Below are 22,299 nucleotides of genomic sequence, written 5' to 3'. Positions count from 1 at the left end.
CAATTTTCATAGTCATGAAAATACAGAAAAATCTTTAAATGAGAAGGTGTGTCCAAACTTTTGGTCTGTACTGTATATATATACACTGTGTTCCAAATTATTATGCAAATTGGATTTAAGTGTCATAAAGATTTAATTGTTTTGTTTTTCAAATAAACTCGTGGATGGTATTGTGTCTCAGGGCTCAATGAATCACTGAAATCAATCTTAAACACACGTGATAATTAGTTTCCAGGTGATTCTAATTAAAGGAAAACTACTTAAAAATGATGTTCCACATTATTAAGCAGGTCACAGGTTTCAAGCAATATGAGAAATAAAAATGATCTCTCTGCTGCTGAAAAGCGTTAAATAGTGCAATGCCTTGGACAAGGTATGAAAAAATTAGATATTTCACGAAAACTTAAGAGTGATCATCATACTCTGATGAGATTTGTGACTGAAACAGAGCACATACAGAGTTCATGCAAATAAAGGCATAATGAGGAAGGTTTCTGCCAGACAAATTCATTGGATTAAGAGAGCAGCTGCCAAAATACCATTACAAAGCAGCAAACAGTTATTTGAAGCTGCTGGTGCCTCTGGAGTCCCTCGAATCTCAAGGTGTAGGATCATTCAAAGGCTTGCTGTGGTGCATAAACCTACTATTCGGCTACTCCTAAACAGTGTTCACAAGCAGAAACGGTTGCAGTGGGCCCAGAATTACATGAAGACTAATTTTCAAACAGTCTTGTTTACTGATGAGTGTCGAGCAACCCTGGACGGTCCAGATGGATGGAGTAGTGGATGGTTGGTGGATGGCCACCATGTCCCAACAAGGCTGCGACGTCAGCAAGGAGGTGAAGTCATGTTTTGGGCTGGAATCATGGGGAACCAGCTGGTAGGGCCCTTTAAGGTTCCTGAAGGTGTGAAAATGACCTCAGCAAAGTAATTAGAGTTTCTGACTGACAACTTTCTTCCATGGTCTAAAAAGCAGAAACGTGCCTTCAGGAGCAAAATCATCTTCATGCATGACAATGCACCATCTCATGCTGCAAAGAATACCTCTGAGTCATTGGCTGCTATGGGCATAAAAGGAGATAAACTCATGGTGTGGCCAACATCTTCCCCTGACCTCAACCCTATAGAGAACCTTTGGAGTATCATCAAGCAAAAGATCTATGAGGGTGGGAGGCAGTTCACATCAAAACAGCAGCTCTGGGAGGCTATTCTGACTTCATGCAAAGAAATACAAGCAGAAACTCTCCAAAAACTCACAAGTTCAATGGATGCAAGAATTGTGAAGGTGATATCAAAGAAGGGTTCCTATGTTAACATGTAACTTGGCCTGTTAGGAGGTTTTGGAGTTAAATAGCTTTTTAGTTCAGTGAATGTGACCTCCTAATGCTGCAAATTCCACAAATGAGCATTTTCAGTTCTTTAAAACATCGAATGTTTAGAAATTCTACTGTGCATAATAATTTGGAACAGTGCATTTTGAGTTTTTATTCATTTTGGAGATAATACTGTTATTATTGGGAGGTTTCTTCAATAAAATTCGATGTATACTCTAACGGGTGATTTTAGACTGACTGTCATTTGCACTGACCATTTAGGAAAATCAGAGAAAAATGTCATTTGCATAATAATTTGGAACATAGTGTATATATGGACAACTATCTGATGATTCGCAACTGTCCTGATGGTTGATGTTGGGGAAAGAAAGGAATAGGCCATTGAATGCTAACATGCTGCTGTGCTGCTGTGGGCCATTGGCTTTCTGACCTCTCCCCACTTAAAACTCATTTGTATGTGGGGATGGAATAGACAATAGACAAAACTTGACTGACAGGTATCTAGTGTACATCGCCAGACTAAGGCTACTTTCACACTAGCATCGTTTGGCCTCCGTCGCAATGCGTCGTTTTTGAGAAAAAACGCATCCTGCAAAAGTGCTTGCAGGATGCATTTTTTCTCCATTGACTTGCATTAGCGACACATTGCGACGGATTGCCACACGTCGCATCCGTCGTGCGACAGATGCGTCGTGTTTTGGCGGACCGTCGGCACAAAAAACGCTACATGTAACTTTTTTTGTGTGACGTGTCCGCCATTTCCGACCGCTCATGCGCGTTCGGAACGCCGCCCCCTCCTCCCCGGACCTTACAATGGGGCAGCGGATGCGTTGAAAAACTGCATCAGCTGCCCCCGTTATGCGGCGCTTTCAACGCTAGCGTCGTTGCGTCGGCACATCGCATTGCGACGTGCAGTGCACGATGCTAGCGTGAAAGTAGCCTAAGAAAAATCATTATCCAATAAAGAGAGCTAAAAATATCTAATTTAGGTTTCGTAAGGGTAGTCATATAACAAACAGTCATAATACTGGTCATGAAAATTGCAAAAACTCCAAGCGCAGTCTTCTGACAAATGTTGTGTACATTTACATTAAAGCTGAGTTTATTTATATTAAAAAACATTGATATATATTTGCACCTAGTAGAGCATTTCACACCATTGGATAAAATAGCATAAAACAGTGTAAATTAAATCTGATAATCTAGTTTGTTCGCAAGCAGCCTGGACGGCAAAATAGACTCTGAAGCCCACAAGTAACTTGAGTGAATAGGTGTACAACACATCAAAAAGTCAGCTACTTTCAGGGAGAGTGGGAAAGTTTTAAAGGTGAAAGGTGACAATCTTTAGAATAAATGTTCCTTTCAGAGAAATTCCATTTAAAACAGCCTAGACTGGAAAGATTTACCTTACCACAAATGGTACTTCCTTTAAACTACTGCATTTTAACATTTAGATTTCCTGTGGACACATGAAACCTAATGACGTCTGAACTGCTCATGTTTGCACATATATATCATACGTTTTTCAGCAGTACGACATAATATGGGTGCACTAATTTTCTTAACATTAACATGAAATGTCAAATTCATATAGTTAGAAGATGCCATGCCATGACTTTAAATGCTGCAAAACAAGTTTAACATTACCTTCTCAGATACACTATATACTGTATATTTATGCATACAGTGCCTTGAAAAAGTCTTCATACCCCATGGACGTTTCCACATTGTTTCATATTAAACCCACAATCTGAAATATCAACACTAAATAACAAGTATTTGTGAAGTGTAAAGGAAATTATACATGGTTTTCTGTACATTTAAATCTAAATCTGAAAATTGTGACGTACATTAATATTCAGCCCCCCGAGTCAATACTTTGTAAGAGCATCTTTAGCTGCAATTACTGCCTCAAGTCTGTTGGGGTATATTTCTACTAGCTTTGCACGTCTAGAGGCTGTAATTTTTGCCTATTCTTCTTTGTAAACCTCTTCTTGCTCAGTGAGATTGGATGGTGAGCATCTGTCAACAGCAATTTTAGAAAGTCTTCCTAAAAGTCTGAAGTCTTTTGCAGCTTCTAACAGGTTTTCCTCCTGTATTTAGCTCCATCCATTTTCACATCAACTCTGACCAGATTCCCTGTCCCTGCTGGAGAAAATCATCTTCACAGCATGATGCTGCCACCGCCATATTTGACAGTGAGGATGGTGTTTCCATAGTGATGTGCAGTGTTAGTTTACCACCACACATGGAGATTTGTGTTAGCCCAAAAATCCCAGGGTATCAGGCACGTAGATATTCTCCTAAGAATGATAAAATCTCACTTTTACTTTGTTAAATATTTTGGTTTCCAGATATTCCCCTTTTGGATTGACCAACCGCACTGTAGTGGTTCAATAATAAAATTATTCATAAAACAAATTGCCCAATAGCTGTGCACAAAATGTAGACAGTTTTTCTTTGTTTATTCCTTGAATGTAAAGTAATTTATCTTTTTTTCCCACTGTCACATAATGTACAAATTATATGGTGGCTTTATTGTTGAGTGATCCTAAAAAGTTTCATAATATCAAACAGGCATGACATCATTTTGTTATATAATTATGGAAATACTTTACATTTTTTAATTTTATAAGAAAAAAATTAATTTGTACGAAAAAATGTCTTTGTAGGTCGAAAACAATCTATGTTTATTTATATATTTATTCTTTCAGTTCTGGTAAGCAGCTATCCCATCACGTTTCTCAGAAATCCGTCATAGACCATGTTTTTTTCCTTTTTCTTCAGCTCATTTGTTCTTGTGCCACTCGGTAACACTACCATCTGGCATGGAAAAATCCTCCAATTTGTCTCTTTTTTTTTCCCCTTTTGAAGGGGTGATATTTGTTGATGTTTTCCAGATTGTATACTATAAATCTTCATCACAACTTTTCCACATTTTTCTTCAGATACTTTTATGATATCACGGTCATAATTATTGCTAAATTCAAGTGAGCCAGTGAAACATTTAACTGCTGTGAAATAGAAACAGTTTGTCAAGTGAAACAAACAAAAGTTTGGATCGACTTTATTCAAGATTTTCTCTGAATATTTATTTGATGTTCCAGAGTGCAACATTTCTAATGGACCAATCTTTTGTTTTGTCTGGATGTGGGCCTTACCTGACCAAATACTATGTGATGACAGTAAAAAGTCATGCTGTGGGTTATCAGCAGCACTTTCATAAAATAAGTGAACAGAATAAAAATGAATAGGTCTGTTAAACACATAGATGTCATTGACACTCAAGATCCCAACGATAAGCCAGAACATAAAGATGGCACATAGGAGTGACTTTTGCTCTGGTGTGCTTGGCCTGTCCATGTAAGACTAAACTGAATAATGCTACAGAAATTGCATAATCAAGTCGTTGTCTTATGAAGACAACCATGTCCCTATTGACACTGAATAACCACATTACTAGAAGCACCCATCTAGTAGCATATTTGATCTCTTGTGGACGTAGTCTTTCAGGGATTCTGGCCCATGTGGGCAGAATATCTCTACACAGTTAATGTAAATTAGATAGACGTACTGATATGCTCTGAACGGACTATTCTACCTCATCCCAGAAATGCTCTACAGCATTAAGATCTGTGGACAGTGAAGTTCACTGTCATGCCCATGGACCTAGTCTAAAACTGTAGGACCCTTGTGGTATGGTGTACTGTTTAGCTGAGAGTGATCTTCTGCCATAGGGTAAACAGTTGCCGTCAAGGGGTGAATTTGGCGAGCAAGAATGCTTAGGTAAGCCCTACTTGTCCAAATATTCATCCACAGTTATCAAAAGTTGGTGGGGCGCGTGCCTGCTCTCATCCACATGACCACTCAGGTAACCACCACTTATGTTAGCATCTAACTTCTCTACCTTACTCTCTGTGGTAATTCTGTCCTGTGGCAATACTTTCAGTATTACGCTGTATCATTTGGTATCTGGGCTTTGTGGACACCTTGATGGGAATTGATAGCCTATTTACTTCACATTTTGTGCAGCGCTGCACTACCATGATGTAGACAATCTCTCCCTCATTACTTTCCTGCCCTCTTGTGCCTTTGTGGACATTGTTTTCTATTCACCTATTTTTATTATTTACATTTATTTTTACCACATCTTGTTTGATGTCATATATTTACATGTTCTTCTACTATGGTGGTTACCTGTTCACTATTTGGTTTACCATAATTTATTACTGACACATATGTGTAGTTTGGTGCTGGTCACCTTCAATTAGTGCAGATATATCTAGATTCAACACACATTTTTATAAAATACATATATATTTTTTATTTCATTGTTTGGACCAATATTTAGTTGCATTGCTATTAGTCTACTCACCATATTACGTACTTGGTCCTTTTCTGTATGATTAGGTTATCACTTCATTTGGTGCCAGTATTATAACGTTGCTATTGTGGTCGTGTGTATGTTCATGAGCAGATATACACTGTGTGCTATTGGAGCCATGTTAACCATTTTGTTCTTCCTTTGTTTGTTCTTAATAATAAATTATTAAATTTTTTGTACTACGTATTGTGTACGTACTTGCATTTTTTGCTTCACATTTTGACCTTCTAGTTCGGTTCTTTCCTCCCTTTGAGCATTAAGATCTGTGGACAGTGAAGTTCTCAGTCATGCCCCTGGAACTACACAGTACCATTTTAATCGCTACGACGGCACGATCCGTGACGTCGCAGCGATCGTATGATTATCGCTCCAGCGTCGTAGACTGCGGTCACACGTTGCAATCACGGCGCTGGAGCGATGCCGAAGTCCCCGGTAACCAGGGTAAACATCGGGTAACTAAGCGCAGGGCCGCGCTTAGTAACCCGATGTTTACCCTGGTTACCAGCGTAAACGTAAAAAAAACAAACAGTACATACTTACATTCCGATGTCTGTCCCCGGCGTTCTGCTTCTCTCCACTGTGTAAGCGCCATAGCCGGAAAGCAGAGCGGTGACGTCACCGCGTTACCGCTGTGCTCGCTTTCTGGCTGGCCGGCGCTCACACAGTGGAGAGAAGCTGAGACGCCGGAGGACAGACACCGGAATGTGAGTATGTACTGTTTGTTTTTTTTACGTTTACGCTGGTAACCACGGTAAACATCGGGTTACTAAGCGCGGCCCTGCGCTTAGTTACCCGATGTTTACCCTGGTTACAAGCGAACACATCGCTGGATCGCTGTCACACACAACGATCCAGCGATGTCAGCGGGTGATCAAGCGACGAAAGAAAGTTCCAAACGATGTGCTACGACGTACGATTCTCAGCAGGGTCCCTGATCGCTGCTGCGTGTCAGACACTGCGATATCGTAACGATATCGCTAGAACGTCACGAATCGTACCGTCGTAGCGATCAAAATGGTACTGTGTGACAGTACCCTAAAACTGTAGGACCCTTGTGGTATGGTGTACTGTTTAGCTGAGAGTGATCTTCTGCCATAGGATAAACAGTTGCCGTCAAGGGGTGAACTTGGCGAGCAAGAATGCTTAGGTAAGTCCTACTTGTCCAAATATTCATCCACAGTTATCAAAAGTTGCAACATGTGCTATAATAATGTTCCCCACACCATCTACTTCCACCAAACGAAACCAAGCAACATTTTTCAACTGCTCAAATTGGTCGCCTGCTGTAATAGCTCATCCCTGGTAAGCAATGACTGGCTATGCATTTTTAATTTTTCACACATTAAATTGGAAGCAGATGACAAGTGTGCACCAGGTCTTCCACTTAAATATTGGTGCTTACGGCTGCCTGTACTGGCGCACCCCTTGCCCACATGCATAATAAATTGTACTCACTGAAAAAACAATGTTCTAGAATTCCTCTGTAGTGAATGGCAATAGACTGATAGTCAGTATAAGTTGTCTCTACCAGCATGGCTTTCGAAGTCCTCAGCCATGAATATCAGCCAGCAATATGCTGGATAGGAATGCGGAGGAAATGGGGAGGATTTCTCACTATGGATCCGTACTGTATAGAACAGTGTTGGCAGCGCCACGGTTGGTTACACTCGCTCAGACACTTGTTTGAAAAAGAAAAACTGCTGCGATATGCCTCTGTGACATCACTAGCCACACGCTCTCTTCAAGGCAAAAAAAAGAGTGCTGATTATCCAACGCATTTCTGATGTGCTGCCCTCCTTCCTCAGACATTACAACCCATGGCTGTGGCAGTTCTTTTATAGGTAAGTGCCATATCACATTGGTCCAAATGTTAATTGATCATTCTCTCTCTAAAAAACAAACTGTTATATTTCACCATTAAGACCTGCTGGGTTCAGTGTTACAGAAGACTTTGAAAGACATCAAGGTAGAGACAACGTACACTGACAGGTATGGAAGTTTTTCTTTTTCAAGCAAGTGTCCAAGCAAGCGTGACAGGTCACAATGCTGCTGATACTGTTTGTTTAATACAGCACGGATCCAAAGTAAAAGATCCACGTCATTCAGCATGTCGCAGACCGCTAGCCACTACAGAAAATGTCAAAAGCCATGCAGGTAGAGACAACGTACACTGACAGGTAAGGATTCATATTAAAATATAAACCATCCTGGAAACTTGAGTTTCCATATAAAACATGGGGGAAACAATGGAAAAAGGTTCACATGTTGGGGTCAGCTGAGCTGAGTGTGAACCATAAACCTTCCCTACCCAAAAGGAAACAGTAGAAATATCTAAACATTTACCTATATAGTTGTTCTTCTATTTCTTTTTTTTATTTTATAATTGTTTTCATATTTGCATATCAACTTACCGTATATACTCAAGTATAAGCTGAGATTTTCAGCCCATTTTTTTGGCCTGAAAGTCCTCCTCTCGGCTTATACTCAAGTCATACCCAGGGGTCGGCAGGGGAGGGGAGTCAAATAATACTCACCTGCTCCCGACGCGGTCCCTGCAGGTCCCTGGTTCTCCTGGCGCCGCAGCTTCTTCCTGTACTGAGCGGTCACATGGTACCGCTCATTACAGTAATAAATATGGACCCCACTCCCATAGGGGTGGAGCTGCATATTCATTACTGTAATGAGCGGTAACGGTGACCACTCAGTACAGGAAGAAGTTGCGTTGCCGGAGAACCAGGGACACCGTGCCAGGAGCAGGTGAGTATAATGGGGAGGGGGAGCGCTGCGCGATATTCACCTCTCCTCGTTCCGGGCGCCGCTCCGTCTTTAGCGTCTTCTGCAGTGACGCTCAGGTCAGAGGGCGCGGTGACATGGTTAGTGTGCGCCCTCTGCCTGAACGTCAGTGCAGAAGATGCTGAAGAGGGAGCGGCGCCCGGAACGAGGAGAGGTGAATATTGAAAGTGCCGGGGGCCTGAGCGACGAGAGGTGAGTATATGATTTTTCTTTTTTTTTATCGCAGCAACAGCATATGGGGCAAATATCTCTATGGAGCATCTTATGGGGCCATTATCAATGTTTGTGCAGCATTATATGGGTCAAATGTGTCTGTAAGGAGCATCTTATGGGGCCATTATCAACATTTGTGCAGCACTGCATGGGGAAAATATCTTTATGGAGCATCTTATGGGGCCATTATCAACGTTTGTGCAGCACTGTATGGGGCAACTATCTTTATGGAGCATCTTATGGGGTCATAACGTTTGTGCAGTATTATATGGGGTAAATATCTCTATGGAGCATCTTATGGGGCCATAATTAACGTTTGTGCAGCACTATAATGGGGCAAATGTGTCTACATGGAGCATCTTATGGGGCCATAATCAATGATTGTGCAGCACTGTATGGGGCAACTATCTTTATGGAGCATATTATGGGGCCATAACATTTGTGCAGCACTATATGGGGTAAATATATCTCTATGGAGCATCTTATGGGGGCCATAATCAACATTTGTGCAGCATTATATTGTGCAAATGTCTCTATGGAGCATCTTATGGGGCCGTAATCAACATTTGTGCAGCATTATATTGTGCAAATGTGTCTATGGAACATCTTATGGGGACATTATTAACCTTTATGCAGGATTATATGGGGCATATTTTAATATGGAGCATCTTATGGGGCCCATCATAAACTGTATGGAGCATTATATGGGGCTGCTGATTCAATATGGATATTCAAAAACACTTAACCTACTGATGTCTCAATCAATTTTACTTTTATTGGTATCTATTTTTACTTTTCAAATTTACCAGTAGCTGCTGCATTTCCCACCCTAGGCTTATACTCGAGTCATTAAATTTTCCCAGTTTTTTTGTGGCAAAATTAGGGGGGGTCGGCTAATACTCGGGTTGGCAAATACTCAAGTATATGAGGTATTTTTCTCTTTTTATACCTTTTGTTTTAAGTACTGTACTTTATATATTAAAGTTTAAAACTTTAACAAGTTTTATCCTTGTATACTCTGAATAATCCATAGCCTTTTGGAGACTGTTTGGCCTTTTGACTGTAAGACAGCAGCATACATTTTTTAGGACTTCCCCGTTTATTTTATTTATTTTACTCACTTATATAGGGCCATTAATTCCTCAGCACTTTACAGTCATTATTGGCACTGTGCCCATTGGGGCTCACAATCTAAATTCCCTATAAGTATGTAGTTGGAGGGTGGGAGGAAACCCACCAAAACACGGGGAGAACATAAAAACTCCTTGCAGATGTTGTCCTTGGTGGGATTTGAGCCCTGGATCCCAGCGCTACAAGGCTGCAGTACTAACCACTGAGCCACTGTGCTGCCCAGTGATTGGCGGCAGCATGTTGTATATCTTGGGTATGTGGAATGTGTTTCAGTTTGCTCAATTTACAGCCTATAATGGAGTTTTAGAGAACGATTGAGTGAGTGGAGATAAATTAACATCTCACATTATGTGGATTAATCTAGATTATTAAAGGCAAAGCAAGACGTGAGCAATTTATCTTATACTTTTATTATGTTAAAAAAAAAGTATGGCATTGATAAAAAGGGAATATTCTAACAAATATTGAACCTTTAGAGCAGAATTAGTATATTCAATTTGCTCTATTTATGCCTGCACAGACTTTATGCTATCATTGAACTGCTTAATTATTTTTAAATTTGTTTGGTCAAGAAGACCTAAGGTAATGTGATAAAATGCTTGAGAATGGTATTCCGAGAATTAAGGGCGCTAAACTAAATCTGACGTAATACCAATGCCACATAAGAGGAAAGACAAATTATTAACTTATGTAATAGAGTAGATATATGCTTCATGAAAATAAACACAGAACGCATGCACTTTTATGCTAATATTGATTTAGCAATCCTCCACGATGAATGGATGAATGGACCTATAAGACATACCTATCACTTTCCTATAACATTAGGTCAGGCTTATTTTGGAGCTTTTCCTGAATGTTCTTTCATTATACATAGGATTTAACATTTGTCAGAGTTCTAAAGCACACTTCACTGCTATCAGGAGCGCCTTCCCTTACAACCTTCAGTTGGCTCTTAATGTCACAGCCAATAGGCCGAACGTTATGTCAAAGGAGAATGGCTTCACAGATTCAGCTTACATTTGCGCTGTCTGAACCGATCAGAGTGTTTCATGTCACACAAACCTAACACGATGGGCGTCTGACTTTGTCAGCATAAACTAACATCAAGGCATTTCATTAACAAATACTCTTGTATTAGTGGGTCAGGGCCAGAAGTTCATTTCCCAGTAGATATTACTAGACAGAGCTTAGTTATTGCTTTTACCTTCTAAGTGCTGAAATACCACACGTTATTTATTCAAAAAAAAACAGTTGTTTATTGCAAATGTTAAAATAATTACAATGTGGTGTTTCAGCAAGTGTTAATAATTAATGTAGTTATAAAGTTATGACACTTGTTCGACTATTTACTGCTATGGGGTTGTTTTTTCTTGCCTTTCAGCTTTTCATTATATTTGGTAAGTGTTTAAAGGAGTTGTCTTTTCAAGAGAATCCTTATTTGTATGGAAGGCAGCCAGGCCCATCAGCGGACTATTTTTTAAGACTCGTTTAGATAAGACGATAATTGGCAAACGAGCATTTTTAGGAATAACAGTACCCTAATATTACCTGTGAAAACATGTCAGGCAACACGCAATCAGCTGATTATTTCTTAAGACAAGACAATAATTGGCAAATAAGCATTTTTAGGAACGCTTGTTCCCTATTATTACCCATGTAAGCATGCCAGGCATAGCGCTACTGCCGGCGTCCCTGCATGCTGTCCCCTTCCCCCTCCATGCAGGGATGCCAGCTTACTCAACGCTCAGGCCCCTCGACGTGCTCCGGCTTCATGTTACTGCCTGGCCTGTGTGTGTGTGTGCACCACAGTTCCCAACAGCACGCCTAGTGTGCGTGTGCGTGCACTCCCCTGCTCTTAAAGCGAAAGCGTGTGCTTTTAGTTAATGCACTCAGCTTTTAGTTGAGAGGCATATAGTATAATTTTGTGCACCTGCAAGATGGCTCACAGCCAGTAGCTGGGAGGCATCTTATATAAAAGAATCCCTATTCCCTAGGGAGTTGTTAAGCAACGTGTAGTGCTATTAGTGAGTACGACATACTATTAGTGAGTTGTGAGATTTCCTGGTCATGGTGCAGCCAGTGTCCTGAACCTGTGCCCCTAGTCCCGATATGGCCAGTCCTGTATATGTAGTCTCCTGGTCCTGGAGTGGGCAGTCCTGTTTCAGAAGTCCCTGATTCCAGAGTAGCAAGTGCCTGAACCTTGTTCCCTGGTCCTGGAGCAGTCATTGCCTGAACCTCGTCCCCTGGTCCATGAGTGGCCAGTGCCTGAACATTGTCCCCGTTCCATGTGCGGGCAAACCCTGATCAAGTATCCTAGACCGAAGTGTCTGAAGCCAGCCCAAATCCATGTCAGTAACTGTTCTGTAGAAGTGCCAGAACTTACTATTCCAAACGGAAACCTAGCCCTAATCAGTGTCAGGGTACCTGACCCTGGGGTCAGCAGCTGCAATACCGGTCTCTGCCCTGGAGTGGTACCTTGCTTTTTCCTGCAGCCCAGTCTGTCTCTACCATTAGGAGCTCAAGAGAACAAGAGATAGCTGCTTAGCTACCCCCTTACTGGGCATACCCGGCCATGTGGCACAGTGAATAAACAAATCTACAAACACCACCATTGTGCGTAAAAAGTGTACATGCAATACTTTCCAAACACTTCATTACTTCATTATTATTGTAAAGGAACATCCACGAGATCATGAAGATATTTCAACACTGCTGCCAATTTGTCACAGACCAGCACTCTGCTGCTTCCAATCATCAAGATAAGTATATACAGTTAGGTCCATATATATTTGGACAGAGACAAGATTTTTTTTATTTTGGTTATAGACATTACCACAATGAATTTTAAACAAAACATTTCAGATGCAGTTGAAGATCAGACTTTCAGCTTTCATTTGAGGGTATCCACATCAAAATTGGATGAAGGGTTTAGGAGTTTCAGCTCCTTAACATGTGCCACCCTGTTTTTAAAGGGACCAAAAGTAATTGGACAGTTCAATAATTTTAAATAAAATGTTCATTTTTAGTACTTGGTTGAAAACCCTTTGTTGGCAATGACTGCCTGAAGTCTTGAACTCATGGACATCACCAGACGCTGTGTTTCCTCCTTTTTGATGCTCTGCCAGGCCTTCACTGCAGTGGTTTTCAGTTGCTGTTTGTTTGTGGGCCTTTCTATCTGAAGTTTAGGCTTTAACAAGTAAAATACATGCTGAATTGGGTTGAGATCAGGTGACTGACTTGGCCATTCAAGAATATTCCACTTCTTTGCTTTAATAAACTCCTGGGTTGCTTTAGCTTTATGTTTTGGGTCATTGTCCATCTGTAGTATGAAACAACAACCAGTTTTGCTGCATTTGGCTGGATCTGAGCACACAGTATGTCTCTGAATACCTCAGAATTCATTCGGCTGCTTCTGTCCTGTGTCACATCATCAATAAACACTAGTGACCCAGTGCCACTGGCAGCCATGCATGCCCAAGCCATCACACTGCCTCCGCCGTGTTTTACAGATGATGTGGTATGCTTTGGATCATGAGCTGTACCACGCCTTCAACATTCTTTTCTCTTTCCATCATTCTGGTAGAGGTTGATCTTGGTTTCATCTGTCCAAAGAATGTTCTTCCAGAACTGTGCTGGCTTTTTTAGATGTTTTTTTTAGCAAAGTCCAGTCTAGCCTTTTTATTCTTGATGCTTATGAGTGGCTTGCACCGTGCAGTGAACCCTCTGTATTTACTTTCATGCAGTCTTCTCTTTATGGTAGATTTGGATATTGATACGCCTACCTCCTGGAGAGTGTTGGTCACTTGGTTGGCTGTTGTGAAGGGGTTTCTCTTCACCATGGAGATTATTCTGCGATCACCCACCACTGTTGTCTTCCGTGGGCGCCCAGGTCTTTTTGCATTGATGAGTTCACCAGTGCTTTCTTTCTTTCTCAGGATGTACCAAGCTGTAGATCTTGCCACTCCTAATATTGTAGCAATTTCTCGGATGGGTTTTTTCTGTTTTTGCAGCTTAAGGATGGCTTGTTTCATCTGCATGGAGAGCTCCTTTGACCGCATGTTTACTTCACAGCAAAGCCTTCCAAATGCAAGCACCACACCTCAAATCAACTCCAGGCCTTTTATCTGCTTAATTGAGAATGACATAATGAAGGGATTGCCCACACCTGTCCATGAAATAGCCTTGGAGTCAATTGTCCAATTACTTTTGGTCCCTTTAAAAACAGGGAGGCACATGTTAAGGAGCTGGAACTCCTAAACCCTTCATCCAATTTTAATGTGGATACCCTCAAATGAAAGCTGAAAGTCTGAACTTCAACTGCATCTGAATTGTTTTGTTTAACATTCATTGTGGTAATGTCTATAACCAAAATTAGAAAAATGTTGTCTCTGTCCAAATATATATGGACCTAACTGTAATTGACTTACGATTGATGGAAGAGGACACAGCTGCTTTCAATACTAGGCAGGTCATTGGGCATTTCACAGTGAACGTATAATATATACACCTACAATTACAATGTATGGAGTAAATATACACTGCTCAAGAAAATAAAGGGAACACTTAAACAACAGAATATAACTCCAAGTAAATCAAACTCCTGTGAAATCAAACTGTCCACTTAGGAAGCAACACTGTTTGACAATCAATTTCACATGCTGTTGTGCAAATGGAATAGACAACAGATGGAAATTATTGGCAATTATCAAGACACACGCAATAAAGGAGTGGTTCTGCAGGTGGGGACCACAGACTACATCTGAGTACCAATGGTTTCTGGCTGATGTTTTGGTCACTTTTGAATGATGGGTGTGCTTTCACACTCATGGTAGCATGAGACGGACTCTACAACCCACACAAGTGGCTCAGGTAGTGCAGCTCATCCAGGATGGCACATAAATGCGAGCTGTGGCAAGAAGATTTGCTGTGTCTGTCAGCGTAGTGTCCAGAAGATGGAGGCGCTACCAGGAGACAGGACAATACACCAGGAGATATGGAGGGGGCTGCAGGAGGGCAACAACCCAGCAGCAGGACTGCTACCTCAGCCTTTTTGCAAGGAGGAACAGGAGGAGCACTGCCAGAGCCCTGCAAAACGACCACCAGCAGGCCACAAATGTGCATGTGTCTGCACAAACGGTTAGAAACCGACTCCATGAGGAAGGTCTGAGTACCCAACGTCAACAGACGGGGGTTGTGCTCACAGCCCAACACCATGCAGGATGCTTGTCATTTGCCACAGAACACCAGGATTGGCAAGTTCGCCACTGGCGCCCTGTGCTCTTCACAGATGAAAGCAGGTTCACACTGAGCACATGTGACAGACGTGACAGAGTCTGGAGACGCCGTGGAGAGCGATCTGCTGCCTGCATCATCCTTCATCATGACTGGTTTGGCAGTAGGTCAGTAATGGTGTAGGGTGGCATTTCTTTGGAGGGCTGCACAGCCCTCCATGTGCTCGCCAGAGGTAGCCTGACTGCCGTTAGGTACTGAGATGAGATCCTCAGACCCTTTGTGAGACCATATGCTAGTGCGGTGGGTCCTGGGTCCCTCCTAATGCAGGACAATGCCACAAATCATGTGGCTGGAGTGTGTCAGCAGTTCCTGCAAGATGAAGGCATTGAAGCTATGGACTGGCCCGCCCATTCCCCAGACCTGAATCCGATTGAACACATCTGGGACATCATGTCTCGCACCATCTACCAACGTCACGTTGCACCACAGACTGTCCAGGAGTTGGCGGATGCTTTAGTCCAGGTCTGGGAGGAGGTCCCTCAGGAGACCATCCGTCACCTCATCAGGAGCATGCCCAGGCCTTGTAGGGAGATCATACAGGCACGTGAAGGGCACACACACTACTGAGCATAATTTCCTTGTCTTGAGGCATTTTCACTGAAGTTGGATCAGCCTGTAACTTCATTTTCCACTTTGATTTTGAGCATCATTCCAACTCCAGACCTCCGAGGGATATTAGTTCTGATTTATGTTGATCATTTTTAGGCTTTATTGTTCTCAACACATTCCACTATGTAATGAATAAAGATTTACAACTGGAATATTTCATTCAGTGATATCTAGGATGTGGGATTTTAGTGTTCCCTTTATTTTTTTGAGCAGTGTGTATACATTACAAATCTAAGGGTAAGAACGACCATCTGCCTAAATCTCAGATGAGTATTCAGCAATTAATTTCCAAATCAGTGAAGTGTGACCACAGAAAATAACTACTGCACAGAGCAGCAATGAATCCGATCTATAGTACTCACTGTCATCTTCCCATTGCGATTTGCCTCTTCCCTTAAGGCTAATGCTTTTAGGAAATTATCTTTCAATTCTTTTCCTGCACTTGACAATATCCTGAAAAATAGAAAAGGCAACTGTAATGATGAATATGCATTTACAACTTACATACACTACTTTAACACAGTGACTTTTATTTCAATGTTCTGCAGCCTGTTTTGCCCTGATGGCCCCTTACAGTGTTTTACTTCACACACATCATGCATGTATATTAACCTTTAGATTGGCAGCCTGAGAGTCTTGGAGACTTTTCACACTTCATACATTTTGGAAACAAAATAAGATAAAACAGCTATATACGGTAAACAGATGTCAAAAAGCCTAAAGTCATGTATGATATGATGATTGTGAGACAAACCTTCTCGTCCAACACTGTTTCCTAAATTTTCAAAAAAAAATTTGGCTACGTAGGGACAAACTCCCATAGCATGTAAACCACACCCCAAACATGGGTGTTCTAGAGTAGATCGAGTTATTACGAAGAGGGTTGGGTGTATTCCCAAAAGGGGTGTGGATGGGGGAAAGACTTATACATCCTCAGAAATGTTGACAACTGTTTAGAGTTGAGAAAAATGTTTACGGACCCCGGTCCACTGACCACTTTTGTAGTCCATGGCCACTGAACCAGAGTCATGTGAACATCTTCCTGTCTATCAGCATCTTCAGTGCTTTTTTTTAGTAGGCCCAGCGTGACATCATGCATGAATCACACCACAATGATGATGTCATACCGGGCCCACTAATCAGAAGAGGCAATGAGGATGTCACCAGGTAAGAGGAGATTCACAGGGCTCTGGTCCTACAGCCATATCCTACCAATGTAGCTATTGGATCAATGTGAAATTTTTTTAAGAACTCTACAATAATACCACAAATGAAACACGCTCAAAATGTAGAAGAAAGCCCTCCTATTAGAGTGAAGGAACTACAGCCACAAAACCAGGTCAATACCATTTTAATGCAGTGTTAGTGTTTGGAATGACTTGTCTAGAAAGCTCATATAAAGCTGTAAAGTTCAGGTGTGCTCATATTTTTAGCCATGTTGTTTATTGTATATATTTGTTCATTACCTGCAAGCACATGCATCAATGATATATGAAAATCGTTATCAATCTTAAAATAACTTTTCATTAACAGTAGTAATATAATTATCAAAAGTAAAAGGCAATGAACACTGTTCTTAATATTATGTAGATCTGAATCTCTGAATCATTACTAATGCCCAGGGCCGGCTCCAGGTTTTCGTGGGCCTCGGGCTAAAGAGTCTCCGTGGGTCCCTTTAGCACATACCATGATTCATGATTCACAGATACAGCAGAGAACTAAAGGAATTGTACAATGCCAAAGAGTTCACTTCTTACAATACATGAGTGATATTGTAAATAGCTCAGAAACCGGACAGTATAGTCCTCCATACAGTATTATGGGCACCACATAGTGCTCCATTCAGTATAATGGACTCCATATATTGCTCCATACAGAATAATGGACCCTATATAATGTTCCACAAAGTATAAAATATTGCATATATTGTTCCATACAGAATAATGAGCCCCATATATTGCTCCTTACAGTATTATGGGCACCACACAGTGCTCCATACAGAATAATGAGCTTCACATATTGCTTCATACAGAATAATGAGCCCCATATATTGCTCCATACAGAATAATGGGCCCCATATATTGCTCCATTCAGTATAATGGACCCCATATATTGCTCCATACAGAATAATGTACCCCATATAATGTTCCACAAAGTATAATGAATTGCATATATTGCTCCTCACAGTATTATGGGCACCACACAGTGCTCCATACAGAATATGAGCTTCATATATTGCTTCATACAGAATAATGAGTCCAATATATTGCTCCATTCAGTATAATGGACCCATATATTGCTCCATACAGAATAATGGATGCCATATATTGCTCCATTCGGTATAATGGACCCCATATATTGCTCCATACAGAATAATCTACCCTATATAATGTTCCACAAAGTATAATTAATTGCATATATTGCTCCATACAGAATAATGAGCCCCATATGTTGCTCCATACTATATAATGAGCACCATATATTGCTCTATACGGTATAATGAGCACCATATATTGCTCCATACATAATGGGGCCCCATATAATGCTCCATACAGTACATGATGGGCTCTGTTAGGGTTGATGGAACGCACTAAATAAAATATAATAATAAAGTGCGTTCACCACCCAGGGTCAACCGTGCAGAGATGTAAAACTGCAGCTAATGTGAACAATCGCAAACTAAAGGTAGCGAAATAGCAACCTAAACGCACAGTGTTATCCATCACACTGTGTTAACAGAAAACTCAGCAGCAAGCTCTGAAACTCCACAGAGCGGCAACATACCACAGAGCGCTGAGTGCTATACCCTGTTAAATATCACAGGAGTAAGGCAAATAATGATGCTAGATACGATCCCTATTAAACTCACAAAGGATCAAAGCTAACTAACGGAGCAGGTAGCATACAGTGTTATACAGTCAGCAACTGCACACAAAAAAACTCCTCTCCGGAGGTGCCGGAATTCTAGTGGCTATATGCCAGCCCTGTATTCATTCAAACAAACTCCTCTCCGGAGATGCCGGAATTCTAATGGCTTACAGCCGACCCTGAGCACATGCAGACACAGACCAAACAGTTGCAAAGTTCATACACACATAAACATAAGTTGATACTAGCGCACAGGCGTGTGCCATTGAGAGTCTCTTATACCTAAAGCTCAAGTCCAGACAGACAGGACCTTGCCTGTGGACCAATCTGAAGCTGCCACATCACCAGAGCAATTGAGGTCCGAGTACCAATGAGAAGGTGCCATATCATGGACATGCTCAGCAGGGTGACATCTGGACTTAGGCTCCAGAGCACAATCCTGCACATGTAAACCAGTAGTCACCATAGGCTTAGCTGCTGAGCTAGCAGTAACTACACATACAGCATGAGCCTGGGCAAGGTGCTGGGACCGGAGTCTGTGCTGAGATGTCATCCCAGCAGCAGAGCCTGAATGGGAGACCACTAGAGTTGAGCGACTTTTACTTTTTTCGGATCGAGTCGGGTTTCGCGAAACCCGACTTTGTCAAAAGTCGGGTCGGGTGAAATCGGCCGATTATTGCGAAAAGTCGGGGGCCGACTGATACACGAAACCCAATGCAAGTCAATGGGGAATCAAAGTCGGCAGTGAGTGGAGGACAGGAAAACACCTACAGTGCCCATTTTAATGCCAAAAACATCAATTCTTATTACTTAAGCTTGTCAATCTTAATTTACTTTATAATAATAGTTAGGCATTGAAAACTGGGGGTCATTTGGCTAAAGTTGTGGGGGGTAGGGCTGGCTCAAGATTTTCATGGGCCCAGGAAACGCGGAATACGTCACGGCGGTGGAGCAGGGAGAAGTAAGTATTTCAACTTTGCAAGTGCTGTGATCCTGAGCAAGCAGGGGGGGCCACTCATTAGCACTGGCACAGGGCCCCTCATAGTACGGTGGTGTGTTTGACGGCGGGTGGCGCCTCCCACTGGCAGAGACACTTTTGCGTACTATGAGGGGCCCTGTGCCAGTGAAGTCGCCAATGAGTATGCCCCCCACCTGATGAAGGAACCTGCACTTTCATCTGCACCATCCTCTTTGTCCCCGTGTAAGGTGGTATAGTATGCGGGAAGGGGAACCTGACTTTCAGCAGCATCAGATTCTGGCTGTGTAGAGTGCAAGGGGAATGTAGTGGTCTGGGTCAATGTACCAGCAGACTCATCTAGCAGTGGCTGGGCAATGGGCAGGATGAGGAGGAAACACAGATATAGGTCCAAAAAATAAAGTAGGCTAAATGCAGTTCAAATGTGGTAACAGGACTAAACAGGCAGCATTGCTTTGTTCAGTGGAGGAAAACTGTAATGAGTGGCAGACACAGTTAGTAGGCCCAAATAATAAAGTAGGCTAAATGAAGTTCAAATTGTTAACAGGACTAAACAGGCGGCATTTCTTTGTTCAGTGGAGGTAAACTGTAATGAGTGGCAGACACAGTTAGTAGGCCCAAATAATAAAGTGGGCTACATGTCTGCCAAAAAATTGTTCATAAATAAACAGGCGACATTGCTTTCCTCAGTGTCGGAAAATTGTAATGAGTAGCAGATTAAGTTAGTAGGCCCAAATAATAAAGTGGGCTAAATGTCTGCCAAAAAATTGTTCATAAATAAACAGGTGACATAGCTAGGTACAGGGGTGGGCTCCTCTGCTGAGTAGCAGACAGTGGTAGTAGGCGCAAAGTATTAACTGGTCTAAATGGAGGCCAGGGCCCCAGTATATTTTAACTATCATCTCTCATTTCAACAAATTTGTATTGGCAGTGCCATTGAAGGATTTAACAGCACAGACTACACAGTGGTGGAGCAGGGAGAGGTAAGTATTGCAAGTGGTAGAGCACTGTTCGAGCTGGGGGGGAACACTCTCTCGTGGGCGGTGGTACTGGCACAGGGCCCCTCATATTACGACGGTGTGTCTAACGTTGGTTGTGCACCACCACCGTCAGAGACACTTCATTGCACTATGAGGGACCCTGTGCCAGTTCCGTCGCCCAAGAGTGGGCCCACCCACCTGTCCAGGCAAATGGCACTCGCACGGGTGCTTGCTCCAGGTGGTGACCACAGCCCTGTGGGGGGAGTCAGCCCATTTAAGGACGTATAAAAATGGCCTATGGTGGACATTCAGCAGTTGCAAATGGAGGAATTGGAAAAGTCAGTAAGAGGCGGCCAAAAGCAAGACATTTTTCAGGCAAGCTACGTGTCAGCAGGGGAAGGTGGGGCAAAATAATTTCAAATCCATGATTGGTTCATTTTAATGAAGTTTAGATCATCAACATTTTGGGTAGCCAGACGTGTCCTTTTTTCGGTCAGTATTGAACCAGCAGCACTGAAGACTCTTTCTGATAGCACACTAGCAGCAGGGCAAGCGAGCTCCTGTAATGCATATTCTGCCAATTCAGGCCAGGTGTCTATTTTAGATGCCCAGTAATCAAAGGGGAATGACCTGTGAGGGAGAACATCGATAAGGGAGGAGAAGTAGTTCGTAACCATACTGGAGAAATGCTGTCTCCTGTCACTTTGAATCGATGCAGCAGTACCTGTCGTGTCAGTGGTCATTGCGAAATCACTCCACAACCTGGTCATAAAACCCCTCTGTCCAACGCCACTTCGGATTTGTGCACCTCTAACACCTCTGCCATGTTGCCCCCTACGGCTCGTGTGAGAATCATCACAGCCGCTGTGTGCTGGGAATGCCTGAACCAAACGGTCTACAAGAATTGTTTGGTGGCCAATATTTGCTCAAGGTTCTCATGTGGCATGATATTTTGTAATTTTCCTTTATGTCATGGATCCAGGAAGCAGGCCAACCAGTAATCGTCATTGGTCATCATTTTGATAATGCGGGGGTCCCTTTCTAGGATACGCAAGGCATACTCAGCCATGTGGGCCAATGTTCCAGGTGTCAATTCACTGCTTGTGCTGGGTTGAGGAGCACTTTCTTGCAAATCAACATCACTTGTGTCCTGCAAAAACCCTGTACCTGACCTTGCAACACCACCAGTTCTATTGCCCCCTGAGAAGCATCCTCCTCCCATAAATATTCATCCCCATAAACCTCCTCCTCCTCCTCTTCGTCCGCCACCTCGTCCAGGAGAGTTCCCTGAGCAGACAATGGCTGACTGTCATCAAGGCTTCCCTCCTCCTCAGCTGCAGACGCTTGCTCCTTAATGTGCATCAAACTTTGCATCAGCAGACGCATTAGTGGGATGCTCATGCTTATGATAGCATCGTCTGCACTTACCAGCTGTGTGCATTCTTCAAAACACTGAAGGACTTGACAGAGGTCTTGTAGCTTTGACCACTGCACAGCTGACAACTCCATGTCTGCCATCCAACTGCCTGCCCGTGTACGTGTATCCTCCCACAAATTAATTACAGCACGCCTCTGTTCGCACAGCCTCTGAACCATGTGCAATGTGGAGTTCCACCTTGTTGCAATGTCGATTATTAGGTGGTGCTGGGGAAGATTCAGCGATCGCTGATGGTTTAGCATACAGCTGGAGTGTACGGGCGACCGGCGGATATGCGA

General features: G+C 42.4%; 1 protein-coding gene across 1 annotated transcript in view; it reads right to left on the bottom strand.

Annotated features, from left to right (window-relative positions):
• CFAP299 (cilia and flagella associated protein 299) overlaps nt 1-22,299 on the bottom strand; it is an 878,688-nt gene that overhangs the window by 587,098 nt on the left and 269,291 nt on the right. The window contains exon 3 of the mRNA XM_077259030.1: nt 16,122-16,212. Within this exon, the coding sequence (XP_077115145.1) occupies nt 16,122-16,212 (91 nt within the window). The remainder of the gene's footprint in view (nt 1-16,121; nt 16,213-22,299) is intronic.

This window comes from Ranitomeya variabilis, chromosome 1 (genome assembly GCF_051348905.1).
Source record: "Ranitomeya variabilis isolate aRanVar5 chromosome 1, aRanVar5.hap1, whole genome shotgun sequence".
Taxonomy (NCBI): domain Eukaryota; kingdom Metazoa; phylum Chordata; class Amphibia; order Anura; family Dendrobatidae; genus Ranitomeya; species Ranitomeya variabilis.
The sequence above is the reverse complement of the archived record's forward strand: the minus strand, read 5'-3'. Positions and strand labels throughout refer to the sequence as shown.